Below are 23,550 nucleotides of genomic sequence, written 5' to 3' on the forward strand. Positions count from 1 at the left end.
GAGATCCCAAACCCAGCAGTCCCCCTTGCCCAGGGCACACCTGCAGTTCTTCATCAGGGGATGTTCTTCCCCATTGCTTTTAGATTTTTTAAAAAAGCTGAACAGACCTAGCAGTTTTGTAGCAGGAAGAACAACATTCATTCTGGAGCTTTCCCAAGTAATTCATCCTCTAAGAAATTAATTATCAGCACTGGGGCTGTGTTTAATCACCATCAGTCCCTGTGTGCCCGGGGTCGGAGGGCGCTGCTGCCTCTGCCTGCAGCAGCTCTGGGTTCCTGCCGGCAGGGAGGGGATCAGTGCTGCCCTTGGGATGGGAACGGTGAGCAAGGAGAGCAGACCCATCCCTGACAGCTGTGCAAACACCCCCGGGGTGGCAGCACCTGCCAGCTACGCCCAGGCTGGGTGGAGGGACGGGGCAGCCCAGGTGCTGAGAGCAGCTCCGACGCCCACACAGAAGTCCCAGGGTGCTCATGGGGTGGGGAGCAGGAATACAGCTCTGGGAACAGGGCTCTGTGACCCCCATCCTGCTCTAAGGACAACTTACCTTGGGAACAGGGCTCTGTGACCCCCATCCTGCACTAAGGACAGCTGACCTTGGGAACAGGGCTCTGTGATCCCATCCTGCTCTAAGGACAGCTAACCCTGGAAACAGGGCTCTGTGACCCCCATCCTGCACTGAGGACAGCTAACCCTGGAAACAGGGCTCTGTGAGCTCTGGGAACAGGGCTGTGACCCCCATCCTGCTCTAAGGACGGCTAACCTTGGAAACAGGGCTCTGTGACCCCCATCCTGCACCGAGGACAGCTAACCCTGGAAACAGGGCTCTGTGAGCTCTGGGAACAGGGCTCTGTGATCCCATCCTGCACTGAGGACAGCTAACCCTGCAAACAGGGCTCTGTGAGCTCTGGGAACAGGGCTCTGTGATCCCATCCTGCACCAAGGACAGCTAACCCACACAGGCAGTGCACACACACGTGGGTGAAGCTGTGTGGCACACGGGAAGGAGGATGTGACAATGTCTGTCTGCTGGGAGACACGGGGGCACCTGATCCAGCAGAGCAGCCTCTGCAGCTGTTTCCCTGACAAAAGTGTTTGGTTTGTGGGAGAGCCTCAGTGACAGTGGTGGTGGCTGCAGGAGTAGGGAGGGGAGCGCTTGCCTGAAGGAGGCTCTGGGGAGGAAGGAGAAGGAAAGGACAGAAGGACAGAAGGACGTTGGACACGTCCCTTGGCGATGACCAGATGGCTCCTTGCAGGACCCACAGCTCGCTGCCTGGCCAGGGGCACCCAGATCTCCAGGGCCAGCTGTGCCTGGTGGGGTCCTGGGCCTCCAGGAGAAGGTTTGTTCCTGCTGGGGGAGAGCTGGGGGTGATGAGGGGTTTTGGGGACCTCTGGGACTGTTGAGCCACAGAAGCTGGAGGTCCCCCGATGTGTTTCTGTCATACTTGTGCCCTCTAGTGGCTCTGTCCTCTCTCTCTGGTCCCTTGGCCACCATCCCAGTGACACCACCATGCTCCTGGTCTCGGGGCCACCACCCTGCGGGGGCCGGGGTCTGCCTGTGCCTCTGGCACTGCCAGCCTTGGTGTTCTTGCTGGTGGGGAAATGCTGGGCAGGAAGGGTTTAGCTGAGGCCAGGGAGGCACCTGATGCTGCCTTCCCCATGGGCATCTCCTTTGTGCTGGAAGGGAGTGCTTGTCCTTGCTTTCTGGATGCTTCATCATGGAAATGTGATTTTTAGATTAGTGGGGAAGAAATGGGTTCCATAACCTTTCCAGAGGCGTGATTCCCCAGCCAAAACTGTTGGGTGAGTGACCCCAAAATGTATTTTATTCCAGAAAATCCAATCTTGAGATTTCTAACACAAAGTTTCTCATTTTCCACAGCTCGGGGCTGTTCTCTACCTTTCTGTTCCCTCTGTGTTTAATCACATGACAGCCTGAAAAAAACAGCCCCAACACAGTTTTTTTCTCATTCTACTGATGTTTCTCTTTTATCTAAAAGAAATAAAATGCTCCTTTGCCTCCGGCCTGTGGCAACCACCACATCTCAGCTGTGCTCCTGGGGGACAGGATGCCTGGATGCCCTGCAGCTGCTCCTGCCTCCCCTGTGCTTCTCTCCTTCCCTGTGTCTCCTCTTGCAGGTTTTTGGACCCTCCCCAGAGCTGTGCCAAGGACAGGAAGGGTGGTTTGGTGGAAGGAGCCCAGCCGGGCTCTGTGGGTCCCTGGGGTGGCTGCTGGAGCCGGGTGAGGATTTGGTGGCACATTTGGGGCAGTGGAGCTCCTGTGTCCCCTGCAGGGACAGGGGGATGGGGATGTCCCCGTGCACTTGGCAGCCAGCCCTGCCTCTGCTCCCTCCACTTAGCAGGGGATATTTCCTATCTGTGAGAGCAGATGTTGGTTTGGAGCTTCCTAAGCAGTTTCTCTTCCCTCTCAGAATTGCTGCTTGGCGAGAGAATTAAATTCCCTTTTGTTGTCAGTTTAGAGGAGAACAAAACCAAATGTCACCTGGAGAAATTCTTGCTGCTGCACCCCCAGGGGATGGAACGGTTGCCTCAGGACCAGGATTAGCCCATCACTGGGAAAGCCGATGGTCCCTGAGGGGATTAGACAGATGATCGATGCTGGGATTAGTTCGTGTGGTGGCTGCGGTGACAGCAGCGACCCAGAGCAGCAGCTCCACCCTGCCTGGGCTTGCACCGAGCCAACCCCACCCCAGCCCATTCCCGGGGTCTCTGGGATGGTCCCTGAGCAGTGTCAGCCCTGCTGCAGCCAGCCCTGCCACAGATGTTCTGCATTTTGGCTTTCTCCCCCTTCCAGCCTCGTTAGTATTGAAATTAAAAGCAAGTGTTTGTGAATTGGTAGCTGTTCTCCAAGACCCTAATTAGCAAATCTCTTCATCCCCTGGGGCTGCAATCTAATAATCAAAAAAAGAAAACCGAAAAAAAACCCAAAAAGCCCAGCACCCAAACAAGCCCCAAACCTTGTTTGATAGATCGGGAGTGCTACTGGAACAGTAGGAAACGGCTCTTCCTGCTTAGTATGGTAATTAAACACTTCAATTGCAATTATTTTTGCAATTAGATAAGCCTCTAATTGTTATCATAGGTGGCAGGGGTTTGGGTGTGTGTTTGCCAGTTCCTCCCGGAGCTGGAGCAGAAGCGTGGATGCTCCTGGCCTGTTCCTGCCGGGTTTGTTTGGGTAGGAAAAGGGAAAAGCTCCCCCTGTGCAGGGACCCAGCTCCTGCTGCTCTCCAAAGCTGCTGATGAGGCAATTTCTCCATCTGCTCTGGGGGCTCAGCCCAGGAGTTTCATCGCTCCTCACCCCAAGGCCGCAGGAGGGGACCTTGCCAGGGCATCACCGTGCTGGGGAGGTTTCCTTGCCTGCTGATGTTTGGTGGGATCTGGCTGTGCTGGGGGCACTGGGGCTGCAATGCTCCCCCCTCTCAGCTTTCCTCGCTCTTTGGGAGCCAACTGCTCTCTGTAACCCCTAATCAGTGGTGGAAAGGGGAAACCCACGGAGGTGCTGGTGGCAGATGGTGACACCCAGCGCTGGGGTGGCTCGGGAGGTGTTGGGGAGTTGGGGGGAGTGATTGGGTGTCACCCTGATTTTTTAAGATTTTCTAAGCCTTCTGATGTTTACATTCTTGTAGCAAACTTTCTCACACACCTTCTGTAAATAACTTATTGGTTTGCATTCTTTTATGGAGGAGGAGGAATTTGACGGACTGTGTCATTGGAGAGGTGGCACTTTCACCCTCTAATCCACTGTCGCTTTTGGAAAACTATAAATGTAGGACTCAGAAAATAAACTTTCCCTTTTCTTCCCCTTGAGAGCAGCACTGTGAGCTTGTGTTGTCCCGTGTCCTGCAGTGATGATTGGGGTGCGCTGTGCCGGGTCGGGGAGCCCGGCCCCGCCGTGGGTGGTGGCAGTGGGTGATGCCCTGGGTGTGGCCGGAGCTCGGGGCCGCTCCGAGCCCGCCCCTGGGGGACGGCAAAGTGTCCCCTGCTCCATCAGCTCAGGGACCAGGAGGGATCACCAAGATGTGCTCTGGGGGGTGCCAGCCTTGCCCAGGGTAGCTGTGCCTCTGTTTTGGGTGTTTGTGCTGTGTGTCCAGGTTCTGTCCCAGCAGAGGGATGGGGATGGGACAGCAGGATGGAGCAGGGCAGGGAGGCTCTTCCCAGGACAAAGCACACCCACAGAAATCAAATATCTCATTTTCCTTCTGTCTTAAATAGATTTTTTTTTATATACCACTGATTGTTTCTGCCCCAAACCCGTGCAGAAATCTTCTCTTTTGGGAGCCTTCATGTTGAGCTTCTCAGGAGGGCAGAGCCTGGGGCAAGCCCTGGCTGCTCAGTGCCTCCCCAGCAGGCTCCAGGGGCTTCTCTTTGCCTGGCACTAGGGCTGGGACAGGGGATGTGGTGTAGGGACAGCCCCAGGGATGGGAAGCAGCCTTGCCCCAGTGTGGATGCTGAGGGCCTGGGATGTCCTGTGCACAGATATTCAGCACTCGTGGCTGCCAACATCCACCACGCTGAGCCCTCTTGCCATGTCACCCCATCTTCCAGGGCCCCTCTGAAGGGTGGGTACTTCCCTAGGACACCAGGGAAGGTGGTGCCTGTGTTGTCTTTCTCCACCCTAGGCTGGTCTGCCTGGCACCACGACCTCAACAGCAGCTCCTTCCCCCTGCAGCCTGAGCCACTGCCAGGGCTCTGGAGAGGGCACTCCAGCCCTGCCCTGCCCTGCCAAGGCTTGCACTGCTTCCTGACCCAGCTCCCCAGGCCTCTCTTGTGCTGCTGTGGGGCTTGATGCTGAAAGTGCCACTCCCCACAGGATGGGGAGATGTTCTTCTGCAACTCCTCTGAGGGCTCTTCTAACCCAGCACCTTCCTGGGAAGAAGCCTGGGCAGCAGAGGCCTCTCCAGCAGAGTTTGGGGATGGAGTGATGCCATCTGCCAGAGCAGGGATCCTGCAGGGGAACAGAGAGGGTGATCAGTGACTTTGCAAGATGCAGATGGGTCCATTTCCCCCCTCTCCTGCTCCCCAGGGTAAGGGGTGCTGCCCTCAGCACCCAGGGCAGGACTGTGAGGTGATGCTGTGAGGATGCTCTTGGCATCCTCGACTAAATGCTGAGTGCTGGCAATTGGGCAGAGCTGAGCAGGCTTGCATCACCCCAAGACCTGTCACCCAATGCCCCTCTGAGCAATATCACTCTGCTTTGTGGCTTTCTCTGCCTGCTCTTCCTGTCCCTCAGGCCAGCTAGCAGCAGCAGGGCTGAGCTGTCAGAGTTGTAGCCTGACAAAAGTTGATGTCCTGGAGCTGGCAGTGCTCTGCTCCTGGGTGCTGCCTCTCCCATGGCCCCTCTCCCTGCTGTGGGTCAGGGAATTTTTTGGTCAGGAGCTCTTTGGTTGGGTGTCCTGTATGAGGTGGTATTTCCTGTCCCCACCCCCATGGTGCAGAGAGGAAATCTGTGGTCACACCAAGACCTCAGATCTCCTGCAAACCTCTCCCCCAGACCTCTGCTTCATTCTGCTGATTAGATCAGCATCCTCTCAGGGGATGGCTGGCATTTTGCTTTTACCTCACAGAAACTACATGTGTCTTAGAACATATGCACAGGGACAGAAAGCATGAAGCAGAAGAGCTGAAATTGGTGTCCCCTCTGCCCCTGCTGCTGGGCAGTGACAGCAGCAGAGATGACTCTGCCTTGTGTCTGCACTGTGCCTGCCCTGGGGACCTTCACTTTGTGCTTTGTGGTTTCCAGAGTGGAAGGTTCACTCTGCTCCTGCTGCAGGGCACCAGTGATGCCTTCTCCCCAAAGAACAGCACCTGCAGCCTCCAGTCCTCTGCTTCTCCTTCTGCTGATGGGCAATGGCATTTCCAGGGTGATTCACAGGGGGTACCTCTGAGCAGGGCAGGTTTATGGTGCACCCCTGGGTACAGGTCCCTGCACCCCAGCTCTGTGTGTGGGCACACAGCACCAGCTCCTGTAATTGCTGTGACCTTGGCTGAGGCTGGAAGTGCTCAGGGTGCAGCAGGGACAAAGTGTGCCCAGCTTCCAGCACGTGGGTGACTCTATTTCCCCCCAGGGCTCGGTCAATATGGAGAGCCCAGGTTATCAGCAGGCAGCATTGGAGGGGAGAGCACGTGGAGGTCAGGGTGACCTTGCCTGGCTTCTCCTGAGAAGGGCTGCACAAAGTGGCTCTCTGGAGCTGAGAGGCATCCCCATGCATGGCAGTCGTGGCCTCCAGCCCAGCACCACTTGGAGAGAGCAGCAATGCCTGGTGCAGCATCAGCTCTTCACCTCGGGAGCCCTGCCAGCATCTCCGCCAAAGCTGCTGGCAATTTCTGGGGATGTAGGCTTGCATGAAAATGAAGTGTGCTGGAAATTCATGGTCTGAATGCAGCTGCCTCTGCAGTGCATGAGGAGCAGGCAGGATGCAGCATCTTTCAGGCTGATTCTATAATCCCAAAACTCCAGGGCAGCCGCAGAGGGGGGCCCAGCTCTGTGCACCTCCCCTGGGCTTGGGACTTGCTTGGAAAGCAACCAGTGATGGATAAAAGAGTGAGGATTCCTCTCTGATGGTATCACCCTTTGCACCAGGCACCACCAGGAAGGGATGCCTGCACCAGGAAAACTGCAGTGGATGCCACAGCAGGGAGAGCTCCCTCATTTTCACCAGGGACCCTGGCCTTGTACTCACCCTGCAGCTCTCGCCTCTGCTGTCGAGTTTTGCGCTGAGGAAAGCTGAGTGTTGTCCTTTCAACCTCACAGACAGGATTTTGGAAGAGGGCAGCCAGGAGTTGAAGGCTGGGAGATGTGGGTCCTAGGGCAGTGGGCTGGCTGAGACTCACAGGAAAGCTCCAGTGCTGCAAAGGTTAAATTGCACATGAAGAGAGAGAAAGAACAGTCCAGTCTGTCAGGGCCAGCCTGCTTGAGCCTGGCTTTGCTCTGTGGAGCACCTGGAAGTGTCTGCCTGAGGCTGGCAGCTGGGGCAGGCGTGTTGTGACCAGGACAGGGACCCTTTCCAGTGGGAACTGGCTTCTTCTCTGCCCATATATTGTGGCCATGGTCCTGTCCCATGCTGCTCTAAGCACAGATGGCATGCAAGAATGGATCCACAGCCACTCATTCAGCTCCAGAGTTTTCTTCCCCAGCACATCCAGTTAGTGCTGAATGCTCCCTCTCATGGGATTTTAATCTCTCTGAACACCAGGGTCTGGTCTCAGAGCCTACAGAGCAAGCCAAGCACCAATTCCCTTCAGAGCCCTGTCCCACTGCACTGAAACAGGTTTCTGAGGTCCTCTGGTTTTCTTTACTGGTTTTGTGTGAGTTGCCTTCCTCTCTGATGTCTGATGTGGAAATGGGAGCAGCTGTCTTCTCCTTGCATCTCTGCTTGGTCCTGTACTCTCAGCCCTACCTGGTCCTCACTGATGGAAGTGCCCTCCAGCCCCCAGCTGCTGTGGAGGTCCCGTGGCTTTTGACTCCCTGCCCTGCTCGTGACTGAGGCTCTGAGTGACCCTTGAGACTGGCTGCAGTGCTCCAGTATTTCCACTCTTGTTTGTTAGTCTTTTCCCTATGCCTCATAACTGAAAAGAACATTGTTATTAAGGGCAACAGTTCAAAATTCTGTTTTCCCTTGAATGATCCCACGGAGCTTTTCTGGGCAGAGCTCTTATGAGCTCTGGGTGTTCCTGTCTGGGGGGTTATGAGTTTTTGGAATGATTTATGTTGGTCTTTTCCTGTTAACATGTTCAGGGCAGATGACTCTGAAGACTCTGCAGAGAGGAACCAGCTTGGTTTGTGCTGTGGGTGAAATTGGCTGCCAGGTTTTTGGTGAACAGGTAAATCCTGTGCTCACCTGTCTTGTGTGGTATTAGTTGATCCTGATCATCTGCCAACAGCAGATCTTGGTGCATCTGACTATGGAAAAAAGGGCTGGAAGGGCCACATATGATCATTGGTGCATGATTGCTGTGAGGTGAGAGGGCTACGAAGAGAAGGAGAGAAAGTAAAAGCAGGTGCTCGAGCAACTCTTATCTGATTGTGAGTGGAAACCACAGTGGTGATACTGAGGAGGATGGGGTGGAGCTCACTGGATTTAGAAAGGTCAGGAAACATCCCCTTACTTGAGTGTTTCCTGTGGGGAACCAGGGAAAGAATCTTTTCTACCCGGAAAAGCTGTGAGGGTAAAAGCCAGGAAATCAGTGACCCTGCCCTCTGCCTGAGGAACAGAAACCCATTTTTCTTCCCCTTTAATCTCCCTCCAAGTCATTATTGTCCCTTTGTGGTAAGTCAGCATTTTGAGAGGACACTGACATTTATATTCTGTTCTCTCTTGGCTGTGCAGGGAAGTCCCAACAGCCTGTTCCCCCCGAGCTCTCCTGGTTCAGCTGCAGAGCCTCAGCACAGAGCTCCTGCTTTGCCCAGGGGCTGCACTTCTGTGTGAGTAAACAGGAGAGCTCTCTTTGTCTCTGTATGTTTGCAGAAACACCCCCACCACCTTAGACACGTTTTCCATATGTTTTTATACACAACACAATTTGCCAAACGCTGTAACTTTGGGCTCCTCATTAATTCCTTGGAAATGGAAAAAGGCAGCCCCAGGAGCTGCATTCTTGTATTTGTTCCTGTTAATCCATCCCTCTATATCTCCTTTTCTGCACCCCTCCCTTGGGTACAGTCACATTGGTGCCCTGGGGGAGGCACGATGCTGGATCAGCCTTTTGGATGGCTCTGAACTTTGGTTCACCTCCCTGAGTTCTCCTTTCGGTGGCTTAAGACTCTTTCTGGGGCAGGATCAAGGGCACGTGCTGGAGAGTGCGCGAGCCGAGCGCGGCTCCGCTGCCGGCACGCTGGGAACAGGGAATCAAAGGACTCCTTATCTATGGATGGAAAGTTTCTGGGCTGCTTATCAGGCACTGCTTAGAGGTTAGATTATCTCAGGAGCAGCAGATTGACAGCCTGCCTCTCCGCTCTCCTTGTGCTTGGCTGGGCGAACACCTTGGAGTGAGGCAGTGAGAGGGTGGCACAGCCCTGTGAGGATGTGGGTGCCCAGGGAAGGGGCTGGGGAGGCAGCCTGGCATAGAACTTGCCCACTTTGCTCCCATCCTGCTCCCTCACCACACCCTTTGCTGGGGCTGTCCCTTGTAACACGCTTGGGGTGGCACTGAGGGATTTTTTTGCTCTAATTTTACATGGGCATTTGTATTTCTAAAAATATCTGCCAGCCTAATTTGGGCTACTCCTGCCCCTTTCCAGAGATGGGAATGGAACTTGCTGTTGGCTGAATTCACTGCTGATGGAAACTGGTGGCTGAAATGCTGAGGGTGTGTGGCTCAGACGGGGAGGGAAGTGGCCGAGCTGCTCTGCAGGGAGCTGGGAACCCAGACCTTGGCTCCTGCAGGGACTCCCAGCCTGGCTGCAGGTGCTCTGACTGTGCCCCAGGACTAATTCCCATCTTCCCTTCTGCCACCTTTCCTGGCCCCTGAAGCTCTGCTCTGTGCCCAGAATTTGGTGTCCATTCCTCACAGGGACACAGCTGATTTTGGGGGGCAGCCCCAGCTAAAAGCTTCACCCCATTCTGTAAGGCAAATTCTGGTGGCAGCTGTCCCCATTACCCAGCAAAGCCAGGGGACATTTTGTGCTCCCTGTGAGCGGTGGCAATTCCAGGGGAGGCCCAGCCATGTGGGAAGCTGGAGTACCTGGAGCTGTGCTGCCAGCATGGAGGGGATGCAAGCTGGGTTCTTATGGGTGGTGAGGAATTTCTGAGTGGCTGAACTTAGGAGTTGCCTGGGCAAGGATCTGTAGCTGGGGCATCAGTTTTTTGCTTAAAGTTCATGGACAATGTGGGGTCCCCACCTCTGCCTTCCTCTCTGGAGCCAGATCTACCATCAAAGTCCCGAGTGTAGGAAGGCTCTTACCTCTTGAGGGCTCCATCAGTGAGCAGAGTCCCCTTCTCGTTCCTCACCTCCAGCTTCAAGGGTTTGCTCTCCTGCCTGCCCTGGCCCTGCCTGCCCCTGGGCTGGGCCTTCTGCAGGGGAGGCAGGTGGGAGTTCCTGGGGTGTCCCGTCCTGCAGCAGTGCAGCAAGTTCTGGTAGGCCACTCGGAAATCCTTGTTGAGTGTCCCGTAGAGGATGGGGTTCAGGGCTGAGTTGGCATAGCCCAGCCAGAGCACAATGGACATGGGTGTGCCTTTGACCTGGCTGTCCCCCCACACGCCTCGGTAGGTGAAGAGGGTGAAGTAGGGGAACCAGCAGACGATGAAGGCTCCCAGCACCACTGCCAGCGTCACGGTGGCTTTGTGCTCCTTCACCATGGGGGGCACGGGCGCGTTGCCCCACGTGTGGTTTATCCTCTTGGCTTGCTCCCTGGCTATCCTGAGTATCCGGTAGTAGGTGATGCACATGATGACCAGAGGGATGTAGAAGGTGAGCAAGCTGTCCACCAACCCGTACACAAGGTTCACTGCCAGCGTGCACTCCTTGCTGCAGGTGGGGCCTGTGTTTTCCACTGCTGTCCCCTTGGTGTTCCAGCCCAGGTGGATGGGTAGGAAGGAGACCATCAGTGAAACGGTCCAGATGACGGCCAAGCCCACGGCCACCCGGGAGGGAGTGACCACCTGGCCGTAGCGGAGCGGGGTGGTGATGGCAAAGTAGCGGTCCAGGCTGATCATGAGGAGGTTGAGGATGGAGGCCGTGCACAGCATGACGTCCAGGCTGGTGTAGATGTTGCACAAAACGCTGCCAAAGGGCCACTCCTTGGTGAGCTCATAGAAAGCAGAGAAGGGCAGCACCAGCAGCCCCAGCAGCAGGTCTGTGATGGCCAGGGAGACGATGATGCGGTTTGTCACGCTCCGCAGCCGCCGGTCCAGGGTGACGGCCAGGCAGACAATGATGTTACCACCGAGAGTGATCACGATGAGGATGCCCAGAAAGAACCCGACCAGCAGCTGCAGGGGGGGGTCCATGCTTTTTTGAGAGCTTGTGTGGTTGTAACATGGATCCATGGTGTCACTGCAAGGATGGAGCAGTCCTGCTCTCATCAGCTCCAAAGCTGCTTGGAGTGAGCCTGGACCAGGCAGGCCTAGAGCTCTTCCCAAAGTGATTCTTGTTCTACAGGGACCTTGAAGAACATTGCAGAGTCACTTTACACGTTCAGCCTTGTGTGCTGGGAATGACATGGTCTGGGAAAGATGTGGCACTGCAACTCATTTGTGCCTGTTGGCCCCCTCTGGGAGCTCAGTGCTGGAGCCAATGCCCTGTGGCAGCTGCTGGTAGATCTCAACTGCTTCTTTTCCTTTCTTGCCTTCTCCTTTCCTCTGAGTGACCATTGGGTCAGGTCCTGTGGGCTCTCATGCCCTCTGCATGTTTGCTTGGTGACAGTGGTCAGCAGTGCTCCAGCAGGGACAGAGCTTTGCCACCTCCCAAGGACAACCTGCAAAAGAAAGTGTCTGGTGAGGTCCTGGCACAGATTGCCCAGAGAAGCTGTGGCTGCCCCATCCCTGGAAATGTTCAACTCCAGGCTGGATAAGGCTCTTAGCAGCCTGGTGTTGCAGAAGATGTCCCTGTCCTTGGCAGAGAGGTGGAATGAAATCTGTAAGATGCCTTCCTAACCATTTTGTGATTCTATAAAAGCATCAAGTCAGAGCTGCAGTGGGCAAAGACCCTCTGAGCTTCCCCTCAAACCCTTCCAGAAGCAGGGTGTCTGATCCTCCCTGGCTGCTCCAGCCCATTTAAACCCAAACTGAAAGTCCTTTGGCAGCCAGGCACCCCTGTACCTGCCAGCTGGGCTCTCCCAGCCCTAGGGGTGCCCGTGTCATGGAGGGATGTTGAGAGAGGAGCAGGGATTTTAAAATTGTCATCTTCCTATAGGCTTACAATAAACGTGAGAACGAGGAGGATATGAGGAAACAATTTTCCTGAGATAGCAGTTCTTATGCAGTTCAGCAAAATTAGTCACAACTACATAATTTCTGAATCTTGGCTGCGGCTGCCGATCTCATTAAACTTTGTCCTTGTGTCTGTGCTTTGCAGCAGCCATCCTGCCATATCACAAATCACAGCAGCTCCTGTAACCTGTATGGGAAATCCACACTCTGCTCTGGGTCCTGGGAAGGGAAGAAGAATTTCCCTTGCAGATTGATTTTTCCTGGCTGTTTTCTGTCTGGATACAAATAACAAAACGCCACATGTTGCCAGGGAAGAAACAACAGAGCAAACCACTCTAACTTAAAATGAACTGCTGGTTTTGGTGATCTCAAGACCCTGCCACTACTAGACTCAAAGGTTCCTTGGGTCCTTGATTGGAAGCAATATCCCTGTTGGGAAGATACCTAAAGGGGAATTGAGGCAGTGCAGGGACAAGAAAGAGGGCTGGGAATGGCTGAGGAGCTGGACTGACTTGCTGACCCTCATGGATCTGCCTGTGTCCAAGCTGTGGTCTCCCAGATGATCTGAGGGGTCTCCCCATCCTCCTCAATGTGCTGGTCCCCGTGGGTGGTGCAGGACCCAGCTCTGCAGGCTCCCTGCACCCCGTGGAGCAGCAGGGAAGCCTCCCTGGTGGTGCCCAGGATTGTGCAGGAAGGCAGAGCTGCAACAGGCTGCAGAGATGGAGCGATCAGAAGAAACTCCAGGAAAGGAAAAGATCCAGCATTGTCAGAGGACAAAGGTGAGATTTTTAAACTTCCCCTGCATCAACAAGATAACACTGTGGTGCAGGTTGAAATATTCTTCAGATGATTTATGTCTTTGATTGAAGTCTAAAGGCATGGGGGCCACATGAGGGAGTATTCCAGGGAGACTGCACGAGTAAACAACCCCTGATTGCCAGGAGCCATGCAGGGGAGAGATTGGGACTGGACCACTGAGATTAGAGGCGACTCTCACAGCCCTGCTGCTTCTAAAGGCATGGAAAGCAAACAACAAGCCACGACCCAGCCCATGGGAAGCCTTTTGCTGAGCAGAGCAAACTCCTTGGCAGACAGGAAGCCCTCTGAGTTTGGGTGCTGGGATTGAGGCTGCTGGGAGAGGGATGTGAAGCTTTCAGCCACGGCAGCAGCAGCGTGTGGAGCAGTTCCTCACCTCCAGCTGCAGCACAGGCTCTTGCCATGGAAAGCTCTTTGTTCACTCACAAAAGGAGTGTGGAACAAGCTGAGCGCTGCCTGCCCACTGACGGCAGCGAGGAGAACAGGTTGTTCCCACAGAAGGGTATTTCCAAGTGAAAGGGATGTGCTTTCATTGCTCCCAACATATGGAAATGGCAGATTAAATTATAGGGGGAGTAGCACACTTAGAAAATGCTGTGGGTGGATGGCAGCCTCCTACGTGGCTGCTTCACCACACACCAACAACCTGCTCCCGCCTCTGGCTCTCCCAGCTCACATGGGCTCTGCTGGTGGGACCCAGCTCTGGGCACTTCAGCTCCTGCCAGGCTGCCAGGGCAGCTCCTGGTGCAGCCCTGCCATGAAGATGTGCCCAGAAGGAGTTTTGCTCCTTATTTCTTTTTCAGATTAGCTCAGGGCAAGGAATGGCCACTTGCAAAGGGACAGAGGTGTCCCCATCCCTGCAGAGGAGCTCAGGTAGTGCTGGGGGCTCTGCAGGGCTCAGCTGCCTGCAAACCCTTGGGATGTTCCTCCATGCAATGGGGCAGGATCTGCCTCCTGTCAGCTGGGATGTGTGATGCAGCAACCCTGACTGTGGTGGAGGTGTGGGACACCTTCCCATATCCCCCAGCCAAATCATCTCATGGAAACGCTCCCCCAGGAGAGCACAGCCTCTGGACATGGCTTTGCAGGAAGAGCATGCTGGAGGGCTGGTACAGCTGGGGGGCTGTCAGCTCACTGCCAGCAGGACACAGACCATGCATCCAGCTCAGAGCTCTCTCCTGGAGCATCAGCTCTCTGTGACTCCACATGTGCTCCTGGCTTTGTGCCCTGGTCACTCACAGCCACCTTCACTACCTGTGTCCTCTGCTTCTGTTGTGTTTTGGCAGAGTGAGTTGATTTCCTCCTCGATGTACGAGTGGAGCAGCTGTTTCCCATGGCAGTCTTTCCAGCAACAGCCGGAATAAATGACATCTTTCCAGCCCTGTCTCACCAGGCAGCTTTTACATTTACCTGCTTATCCTCATTATCACAGCCTGGACCTATTTGTGGTTCAAAATCACCCTCCTGACATTGAAGGAACCAGAGCAGGGCACAGCTTCTGGGTCATCTTTCTCATGCCTTTTCCATGGCACTGGTGTTCTGATTGACACTATCTCTGCTGTGAAGACTTTTCAGGTTGCATTTGTTGTTGCACTCATCCTGGGGTTTCCCAAAAGCCAGATATTTTTCCTATGGTGTTTTCAGCTGCTTAGAGCAGCAATTTTTGCTTTTTGCTAAGCCTGTGAGCTTGTGCCAGCCTGATGTGTTTCTATTTATCTACAGATCCTCTGATTCTTCTCCTCTAGTACTTAGTCCCTTGTCCAGTGCAGAACTTTTCCCAAGTTTCTCACCAGTACATTTCTCTTAAAGAAGCCCTAGTTTTCTGAGTCAAGATCACTAATGAAAACCATTAAACAAAATTTACCTCTAGGCTGATCTTTAAGAAACTCTGTTAATAGCCTTCTCTGGTGCATTAATGATCTTTCCGCTGTAATATCCTATCGTCTCCCCATTATCCTCTTTACAATTCTCATAATAATTTCTGCTTTCTCTTGCCTGAACAGATATTTTCTTCTCTGTTGCAGTCCATGTTGCATTTGATCAGCCGTTTTCCTCTTTAAAATGGCATTTATCTCCTCTGGGGAGTGGGTTGTGATTTATTAATGGGAAATTCTGTTGCGTTTTACCTTTTTATTCCCCCTCCCCATCTCTCAGCATCCTTTCCTCCAACATCATTAATTCCAGCACTTGGTGCACTTTTGCAGTAAGATTAATAGGATGCAGTGCTGGCTCTGGTAGGGAATGCATTGGCTGCTCTCCCTTCCTGTGCTTCTACTCCTGGCATAACAGGTTTGTTTTGAACCTGTTAAAAGCCCGGGTACATTGGCACCATGAGCAGACACGACTCGAGAGGAGCACTCAGGAGGTGCCTGAATGTGGCAGCCTCTCTTTGGGAAGTATTTCCCACTTCTGGAAAGGACAGAGGTGGCTGGGGGCTCAGGAGAAGCGCCACATGAAGCCTTTTAGCTCTGTCCTAGGGACAGGAGGGCTGTGCCCTTGCAGACCTGAAATGTTCCCCTGCCTCTCATGATAGCTTCTTTCCGAGAAAAGAGCAGGCAGAAAAAGCTCTTTGCACTTGGGAGCAAAGTGCATTCCCTTGGTCATGCAGAGCTCGCAGCAGAGCATCATGGCTTTTTCTAGAATTATATTCAACTCCTTCCTGAGATGACACATCTGGGCATGCTGGGAGAGGTATTTCAGCCAAGAGATGGGAAGGAATGTGGGGGATTCTTCTGGTCTGAGACAGGATGCCTGAGGTCTGATGGTGGGAATTGCAAAACTCCCAAGATGGGAATGGGTTTCTTGATCTCCTGCCAGGCTCATAAGCCTGATTCACAATGGGACAACAGCAAATTTGTCACAGGTAGGACTTGAAGGCAATGTGGGAGAGGACAAACTCAAGGGGACACTGCTGTCTTGCCTGGCTGCATCCCCAGACACTTCTGTCCCTGTTCTTTGGGCTTCTCCAGAACTTGGTGCTCTCTCTGCCCTATCCCAGTGTGGTGTCTGGTACCAAAGCAGCAATTATTGCCTCTGGCATGAGCAGAAGGGCTGGGGGAGCCAGGACAAAATTCCCATCACTGCCACCAGCTCTCTGTCATGCTTCCCCAGGAGGAAAGGGGCTCTGTGGGTGAGAAGCTGTTCAGGACTCCTGAAATCAGGAAATGTGAAGAGCAATGTGGAAATGCACAGATCAGTCAGCATTTCGAAAGTTTGCTCGGCAGACAGTGTCCAGAAAAGGTGAAACTGAAAACAGAGGAGTTGGGCTCATGGGTGTGCTTGGAGCTGCCTGAGTTTCTGGGATTCAGCTCCTGCTGAAGCTGATTCTGGACAGGGACAGGGAGCACGGGGCACCCCTGGCACTGCCCAGCCCTCCTGTGCTACAGCCCAGCCCGGGGGTGTCCTGCCCACAGATCTGGCCGTGCCCTGGGATGGGCAGATTCCCAGCAGATTCCCCCACTGCCAGGGCGTGCAGGGCTGGATGGAAGGGCTGGAGTGCCCAGGGAAAAGCCTCGGGCAGGTCGGTGTGAGGAGTCAGCAGCAGCCCCTGTGGGGAGGCTGCCTGGGCAGAGAGGCTGCACACCACAGACGTGCAGGGCTCTGCCTGGGCACGCTGCACCCGTGTCCTTCCTCTGATGTTCTCGGATCCAGCTGTCCCCACCAGCAACAGCCAAAAAAGTCCCCAAACCGGCCTGCACTCAGCCACCACAGGATGCTGATGGCACCAGCACCAGACAAGTGACACCCTCTCGCCTGACCCAGCTGTCCCAATGCAAGATCCCACTCAGCAGGGACCCACCAACCCTCCTGAATCTCACCTAAAAAGTATTTTAGCAGCGTAACAACTCAGCAAGAAGTAAGGCAAAAGCATTACCTGGGAAAGGTGCTGCTTTCTCAGAGCCCCTGGGCGTGTGGGAGGCTTCAGTGGCTGCAGCGACTCCAACTTTGCCCCGGTGCTGTGGCTGGGGCAGCGAGCGCTGCGAGCGGCGCTGCCTCGCTCCGCTCCTCTGCTCTGCTCTCCTCCTCCTCCTCCTCGCTCGCTCCCTCCTCTCGAACCAGCCTCTCTCCGTTCTCTCGTATCAATACCCGGGCAGCGGTGACTGCAACATGAGTCAGACCTGAAGTGGGTGGGATCAGAGGGCGAGCTCAGACACCGAGGTTATCATCCGGCAAATTTGAAATGCTCCGAGCGAGCCCGGCTCCGAGCGCACGGCGTGCCGGGCTCCGCCGAGCCGTGCCGGGCTCCGCCGAGCCGTGCCTGGCACGCAGAGGGGGGGTGGGATGCCTGCTGCCTCCCGCTGCTGCTTTCTTGAGCGATACCATCACCTTCCTCACGCACCTGAAGTTTCAGGGCCCTTGCTGCTGCTTTGCCATGTGCCAAGGTTCCTTCCCTCCCTCCCGGCTCTCTTCTGCAGGCACACACTTGCCTGTTTTAGGGAGCTCTGATGCTGTCACTCATTCCCAATTTTTGGCTTTGCAATTCATGTGAGCCCCCTGAGAGCAAGCACAGCTGAGCCTGGAGGATATCAGGGAGGCTCAGGGAGGATAGTGACTCTTGTGTTGAACTGGGGACAGATAAGGACAAAGGTTGGGTGACTGTTAAATGGGTGGAGGGAGCTGGAGCCCAGCCAGCTCTGGGGTGCAGATGTGCTCCTTGTGCAAGGGGACATGGCAGGAAAAGCCTTCACTGTTTCATCTTTCCCTCAAGCTGCTCTCTCCTCTCCTGAAGGGTGTCTCCTTTGCGTGCGATAGCAGGGAGGAACCACGAAATGACAAACAGGCAGTGACAGCCTTTCGTGTCTCTCAAATCTTTCATCTGCGGGTCTCAAAGCACTATGCAAATATCAGCTCCTGGGCCAGCTGTGCAAGGAGCTGTTTTCCCTTTTAGCTGTTCCTCCTGAGCAGGGCAGATCCCGGGCTGGCAGCAGAACTCCAGCAAAGCTTGGCCACCCCCTGGCTCTGCGGGGCTGGGGAGAGCAGCATGGGGAGTCCTGTGAGGGAGGTGCTTCCAAGTTCCCCATGCAAACAGCCAAGAATGGGCTTATTACAGCCTGGATGTGGCCCTGGGCACACTCCCTGCTGCTCCCCCAGCCGGGCTGAGCTCCCCCAATGCCCTGTACTGGGAATGGAGAGCACATCCCAGCCTCCCTCTCTGCCAAACGGGGACACAGTGGCACTGGCACACAGACCAAAATGCCTTTGATCTGTTTATCTCTGCAGACCAAAGCACAAATCTATCTTTAATAAGCTTATGATCTGCTGGAACCAGAGAGTTTTCCTGCTGATCAGCAGCCCTGTGATGTGTCTGGGGTAGCTGAGCCATGGACTGGCTGCCAGATGCTTCTCTAGTGGCTGGAGTGTGCAGAGCATGGATGTGGAGGGATCCCTCCTCACAAACAAGATTTAAATCTGCTCAGGAATGTCTGCGTCAGCCGAAGTCTCTGGGGGGTTGATTTATTACAGGGCCCCTCGCTTGGCTCTGCTCTGTGAGGGATCTTTCATCAGGAAGTCTCAGGGTGGGAAGGGCCATGGATGGACAAAGTTCTCTGGTTTTTGGGGCAGGATTCCCTCTCCAGCCCCCTTGCACTAATCCCTCTCAACAAAAGGCCCCTGCTGTCCATGGGGCAGGCTCTGAGTTCAGCATGTTCCATCTTCCCAAAGCCTCTGCAGAAATTTGAGGGTGCATTTTGGGATGCAGTGGTGGAGCATCTTCAGATTTGCAGGGGCCTCTGGGTCATAGGGAAACCCACCACTTCTGCAAAGCCTTGAGCACAGGAGAGCCTCAAACCCTGACCCTGTGCAATGGCTGTGGAGCCTCTGTGGGGCTGTATGGGGTAACACCCTCCATGTGAGTTGTCTGGAAAGGGTGCAGCCTGTGTGGATTGCGCAAGGAGTGTGGGAAAGCAGCTGGACTTGAGCTGAAAGAGTGCAGGGGCATTCCTGGTGGCATGGACTGCTGTGCTCTGTGCCTCTGTGCCCTGGGAAGTGGCTGATGTGATACCTGCACAGCCTGTGGCTGGCAAACAGCATTGTTGGCACACTCTGAAGAGGAAGGAGGCACTGGAAACTCTTCAGACCTGATGGCTGACCTGCCACAGGGCCACCTCGACCAGGCTCACAGGGCTGCACGGGTCAGGCAGCAACCAGGGACACTCAGAAACTCCAAAATTCCCTAAGTGGGCTGTGCAGAGCCAAGAAGTGAGTAATGAGTCAGGAAATGGCAAGAGGTCTCTGACATTCTGTGTGTACATGGGGGTAAGCAGCAGTTATTAAAGGCTGCAGTGCTGGGAGATGGGAAAGTGCAAGAGAAGTCAGGGAAAGTTTGGAACTCCAGGAACGTGAGATTTGGCAAAGACAAGAGCTCCTGGAAAGCCTCAGATGGTGAAGCTTTTCCTGGAAGGTAGCAGCCAGCTTGGGAAATCACAGGAGGCAGCTCATCTCCGAGAAGGGCTCAGAGGTGCAGATCTGTGCTGCTCTCCCCAGCAGGAGCTGAGTTGGGAAAAGCCAAAGGAGGAGGGGTAAGGGGGTAGAAAATTTGTAGAAAACAAAGCATCTGGATGCAGAGCAGCTCTTTAGGCAGTGCAGGCTGAGAGGAGCTGGTGATGTGTCCCCTTGGGTTTTAGAAACATTTGTGTGGACTCTGGTAGAAGATTGTGGATTAGGAAATAGACTTCTGCTGAGTTGTTTCCTCTGGAAAAAATCAAAAGTAAGAAGCCATGGAAAGGTACTGACCCCACCACAGGCTGCTGAACTTCCTGGCTGGCAGGCAGAGGCCAGTAACTTACTCCAGTCATCTGAATATTTTGATTTACAGTAAATTATATACACAAGACAAATAAAGCACAGAGACCTCCTCGATGTGCCAATAAATTTTCCTCCTTTTTAAACAAATAATTTCCAGTTAAATCCTATCCTGGACAAAAGGACAATTAATGACAGAAATCTCTGATATTCCCTGGCAGGGACTGTGTAAGCCACTGTGGGAAATGAATATTACAGGGAAAGGACATGTCAAACATCTGGGGGTGTGCAAGGTCTGCAGACTGGGCAGCTCCCCAGGGTGGTGGGAGACCCTTGCTGAGGTGGCTGAGCTCCAGTGCAACATCCTGCTTGTGTTTATATTTCTGGCATTTTGTGTTTATATCCTGGCTATTCCAGGAATATCTCTGTCCAAAGGCACCTTTCCTGTATGAGATGTGTGTAATGGAAAAGAAAGAGGGTGCTGGGGCCTTTCCCACCCTTTTGTTTTCTGCAGTGCTGATCCCAAGGATGCTTAGCAGGATCCCATCTGCTGTGATATAGTGTCAGACTATAGGCACAGGCTGTGACATATATATTAAGCTTCTCTGTGTGCAGGATGAGGATGTTAGAGGTTTATTTCCAGGTTGTCAGTCTGTTTGTGTTATACAAAGCTCTCCAAGCTCTAATGAGTACTAGAGTGTGTGCTGCTGGCTCCACACTACTACAGAGTTCCTTCAGAGAGCTAAAGGCTCACGCTTTCTGGTGTGTCCAGGGTCAAAGAGGGTCCTCTTCTCACAGAGGAGAAACAGAACTGTTCCTAGATTGAACCATGCCAGGGAGGAGCAACTTGTGGACACCAGCACAGGGGTTTTCATCTCTCTGGTGCACTATAAAGAGAAAAAGATCAGCTGAGGTCCGTGGGAGGAGGTGACAGCCGTTCCCTCCAAGCCACAAGGCAGGAGGGGAGCAGGAGCCTTGGCAGGAGGTGACTCACCCTGGGTGCACGGGGCTTTCCTTGGAAGGGAGCAGCTGGCTCTGGCTCCCATGAGTGGATCTTTGTGGGCTTTATCACTAATCGTGCAGAATTCAATTGTGTACATCCTTGTCTTCCAGATAAATGTTTCATCCTCCTCCAAACACCACTGAGGCTGTGGCCTGGGGTAACTTGTGGTTAATTTTCTGGGGTAGTGCAGATCTGTTGCTCTGTGTGTGTGGAGGAGGCTGAGCTGTGGTCCAGGAGCAGGGTGGGACAATGGAATACTTTACACTTTACCCTTCTCAGACCCCTCCCAACATTCCTGGCCCTTTGTCAGGAAGATCAGCCAGTTTCTGAGGGACTGAACTGTTTGGTTCCAGCGTGGGGAGAATTAAATCTGCTCTGTGTACATAAGGGCCTGTTCTGAGGCTGTTTAGGTGGTTTAGGAGCCATCAGGGCTGGAAGGTGGCTCCTGCCCTGACCACTTCACAGGGAAGGATTCCTTGCTGGAGCCCCAGGTGCTTCCAAAGCCTTTCCCTGCAGAGCTGGCAGGAGGCTGTGCTGCTGGGCACGGGGCAGGGATGGAAGGATTAGCAAAACGCTCTCCTGCAGCGGGAGCGCCGTGGGGCTGGCAAGGAGCACGGGGCATGGGCAGGGAGCTGGCTGCAGGCACTGCCCAGGCAGGCTGCTGGCCACCAGCTGCCACCCTGGCAGGGACCCTGCCGTGCCCCTGCTGAGCTGCCAGCACCAGCAGACGGGGCACAGGGGAGCCCTGCAGGGACCGCGGCTGCTGAGGGACTGGGAAGCCACAGCAGGGCTGAGGTGCGGCAGGTGAGATGGGGAGATGGACACTGGTGTGGCTGAGCAGGGCTGAGGTGCCCCAGGTGAGATGGGGAGCTGGACATTGGTGTGGCTGAGATGCTCCAGGTGAGATGAGGAGATGGACACTGGTGTGGCTGAGGTGCCCCAGGTGCGATGGGGAGCTGGACTCTGGTGTGGCTGCACGGCACCAGCAAGGTGTTTGTCTGTGCCACCTCCATCTCCTGTCCCACTGCTGGTAACTTTGTCAAAACTGGGGCTGTGCTGTGGGATGCTGCAGCTGCAAGTCAGGTAGGACAGGGTTAAAGCAGGAGAGGATCTCTCTGCCCTGAACCACTGTGGGAATGTCCTCTGCTGCAGGTGGGAGCTCTCACAGCCCCAGGCTGGATTCTACCTGGCACCAGCCTTCCCTCCTGTCTCCCTGGAGCATCCACCAGGGTGAGCAAAGCCAACAATGCCCATCCTCTTGATGGAGGCTGAAAACTCTGAGGGTGAGCAGCACACGAGTGGTGGCCTGCAGAACAGGTCCTCTGAGAAAAGACCGATGGAATTTTGACAAAGCAGATGTCATAACCTGCTGATATTTCCAGTTTCACCACAGGGAAAGTGAGTAGGAGCTCTGTACCCCTGAGAGAAGCAGCAGCCAGGGGCTTAGAGTGCAAAATCTAAGATTAATTTAGACTTACTCATCATAAGGAATTTCCTAAGGAAGTGTAGGTTGGACAAAGCCCTGAAGTCATCAGGGGTTGGAGCCTGGCAAGAGGCATGGCTAGCAGCAGCCACCCCCATGTCCTTGCACTGCTTTCACATCTCCACAACCCCCTGTACCATGAGCTTCAAGGAACCATCAATGTGGGAGTGGTTGTAGCTGCCCAGAGTAACAGATCTGCTGTCTAATTATGATCACCTATCAAAAAAAAAAAAAAAAAAAATTAAAACAGGCAGTGAAATGTGCCCGGAGCTTTCCCCTGCAAACCACAAACTGAGGCTTGTGACAGGCACTTGGTGACAGCCATGCTGTGCCCAGGATGGACTCACCTCTGGACTGGTCCTGCCTTGTGCAGGAAGTGTGAGAGCCAGCATTGTGAGGCAAAAAACACCAAACTCTTTTTTTTTTTTTTCACCCCTTACACAGCCTGGAATGAGGCCAAAAGCGTAGGGCAGGAATCTCTCTCCAGATAATTAATTATTACAAAGAGACAATTTGTTAAGCAAGAGAGGCTTTTAATTTGTAAGAGCTCATCTATTCTTATTGTATCTTTTAAACTGCAAGAAGTAGCGTTGATCAAAATAGTCTGGAAATAGAAGATTTTAATTTAGAGGCTGTGTTCAATGTGCTGACAAAAATAGGAAACAGCTCTCTCAGAAGAGCACACTCCCCCTAAAACCTGGCTGGAGTGTGCAGGGTGTGCTCTAGAATTGCTCAAACCATTACAAATATGCTCAGAAATGTTTTAGTGGGATTTAGCTGGACTTGCTGAGGAAAGGCAGGAATGTCTCCACCACTGATTTCTGCCCAGGGGACAATTCCCTGCCCAGGACTCCCACGAGTGCAGTGTGGGATTTCCGAGGGCAGGCAGAGAATGGGGTTTGAGGGAACCCAAAGGCACCTTTGCAGCCTTGCAGGAGGGTGGGAAGACCCATTTAGTTTAGGTTCTAGAGGGGATGGGCCAAGGGACAGGGTAATTTCAAGGGCTCCTGGCCAGGTGGTCAAGCCAAGTCCTACATCCTGGAGAATCCTGCACTGCCCTTGTCCCAAGCTGTGTGTACCCAAACTGCAAGGCAGGTAGTGAAGAAAATGGAAGAGAGCCACGATGGGCCTGGGAAAGGCTGTCAGGCTGTCCTCCCACAGCCAGAGACCTCCCAGCTCTGGGCTGGGATGGGATCACCCTGGGTGGGTGAGCTGGGGCTGCTGCAGCACAGCAGCCTGCCCAGGGAACAGAGAATATTTTCCATTTAGCATCTTTCCATCAGAAAACATGAATTCTTCAAAGCTGCCAGTCTGTGCCAAGGAGGATACGTTTTGACCAGTCTCCTTATTGCACTTGTTCTTTTGAAGTATCTATGTTTAGAAATCTTTGTGAAGTCTTGCATTGACACTTCTCAAAGGAGAATGGTTCAGTTTTTGCTTTGAAACAACTTATTTAGACATAAGTGCTCATCTGCAGCATAACAAGTAGGTAGGGCTGTAAAAAAGGCAGGAAATGGGAAATGACCCTTTCTACCACTGCTCTGAACACCTTGTCTGCAAAATACATTGAGATTTCCAACTTCTTACCCCAATTCAAGCTGGGAATTACTATCTTTTAAGTT

The 23,550-nt window shown here is 53.8% G+C and overlaps 1 protein-coding gene and 1 long non-coding RNA gene across 4 annotated transcripts in view; one reads left to right on the forward strand and one right to left on the reverse strand.

The window, feature by feature from the left end:
* The window catches only part of LOC143695271 (uncharacterized), a 39,194-nt gene that overhangs the window by 7,285 nt on the left and 8,359 nt on the right, over positions 1–23,550 (forward strand). The window lies entirely within an intron of this gene.
* On the reverse strand, positions 1,735–17,150 carry HRH2 (histamine receptor H2). Of its 2 annotated transcripts, XM_077186488.1 has the most exons (5): positions 17,041–17,150; positions 16,576–16,819; positions 9,919–11,431; positions 6,699–6,864; positions 1,735–4,963 (listed from the first exon to the last, which is right to left on the reverse strand). In XM_077186488.1, exons 3-4 carry the CDS (start codon positions 11,037–11,039, stop codon positions 6,846–6,848), a joined length of 1,140 nt encoding a protein of 379 aa, XP_077042603.1. In that variant the 5' UTR covers positions 11,040–11,431; positions 16,576–16,819; positions 17,041–17,150; the 3' UTR covers positions 1,735–4,963; positions 6,699–6,845. The 2 variants fall into 2 exon arrangements, with proteins under 2 accessions (XP_077042603.1, XP_054499059.2); XM_054643084.2 differs by lacking the exon at positions 17,041–17,150 and having other exon boundaries at positions 16,576–16,933.

This window comes from Agelaius phoeniceus, chromosome 15 (assembly GCF_051311805.1).
Source record: "Agelaius phoeniceus isolate bAgePho1 chromosome 15, bAgePho1.hap1, whole genome shotgun sequence".
Lineage (NCBI taxonomy): Eukaryota > Metazoa > Chordata > Aves > Passeriformes > Icteridae > Agelaius > Agelaius phoeniceus.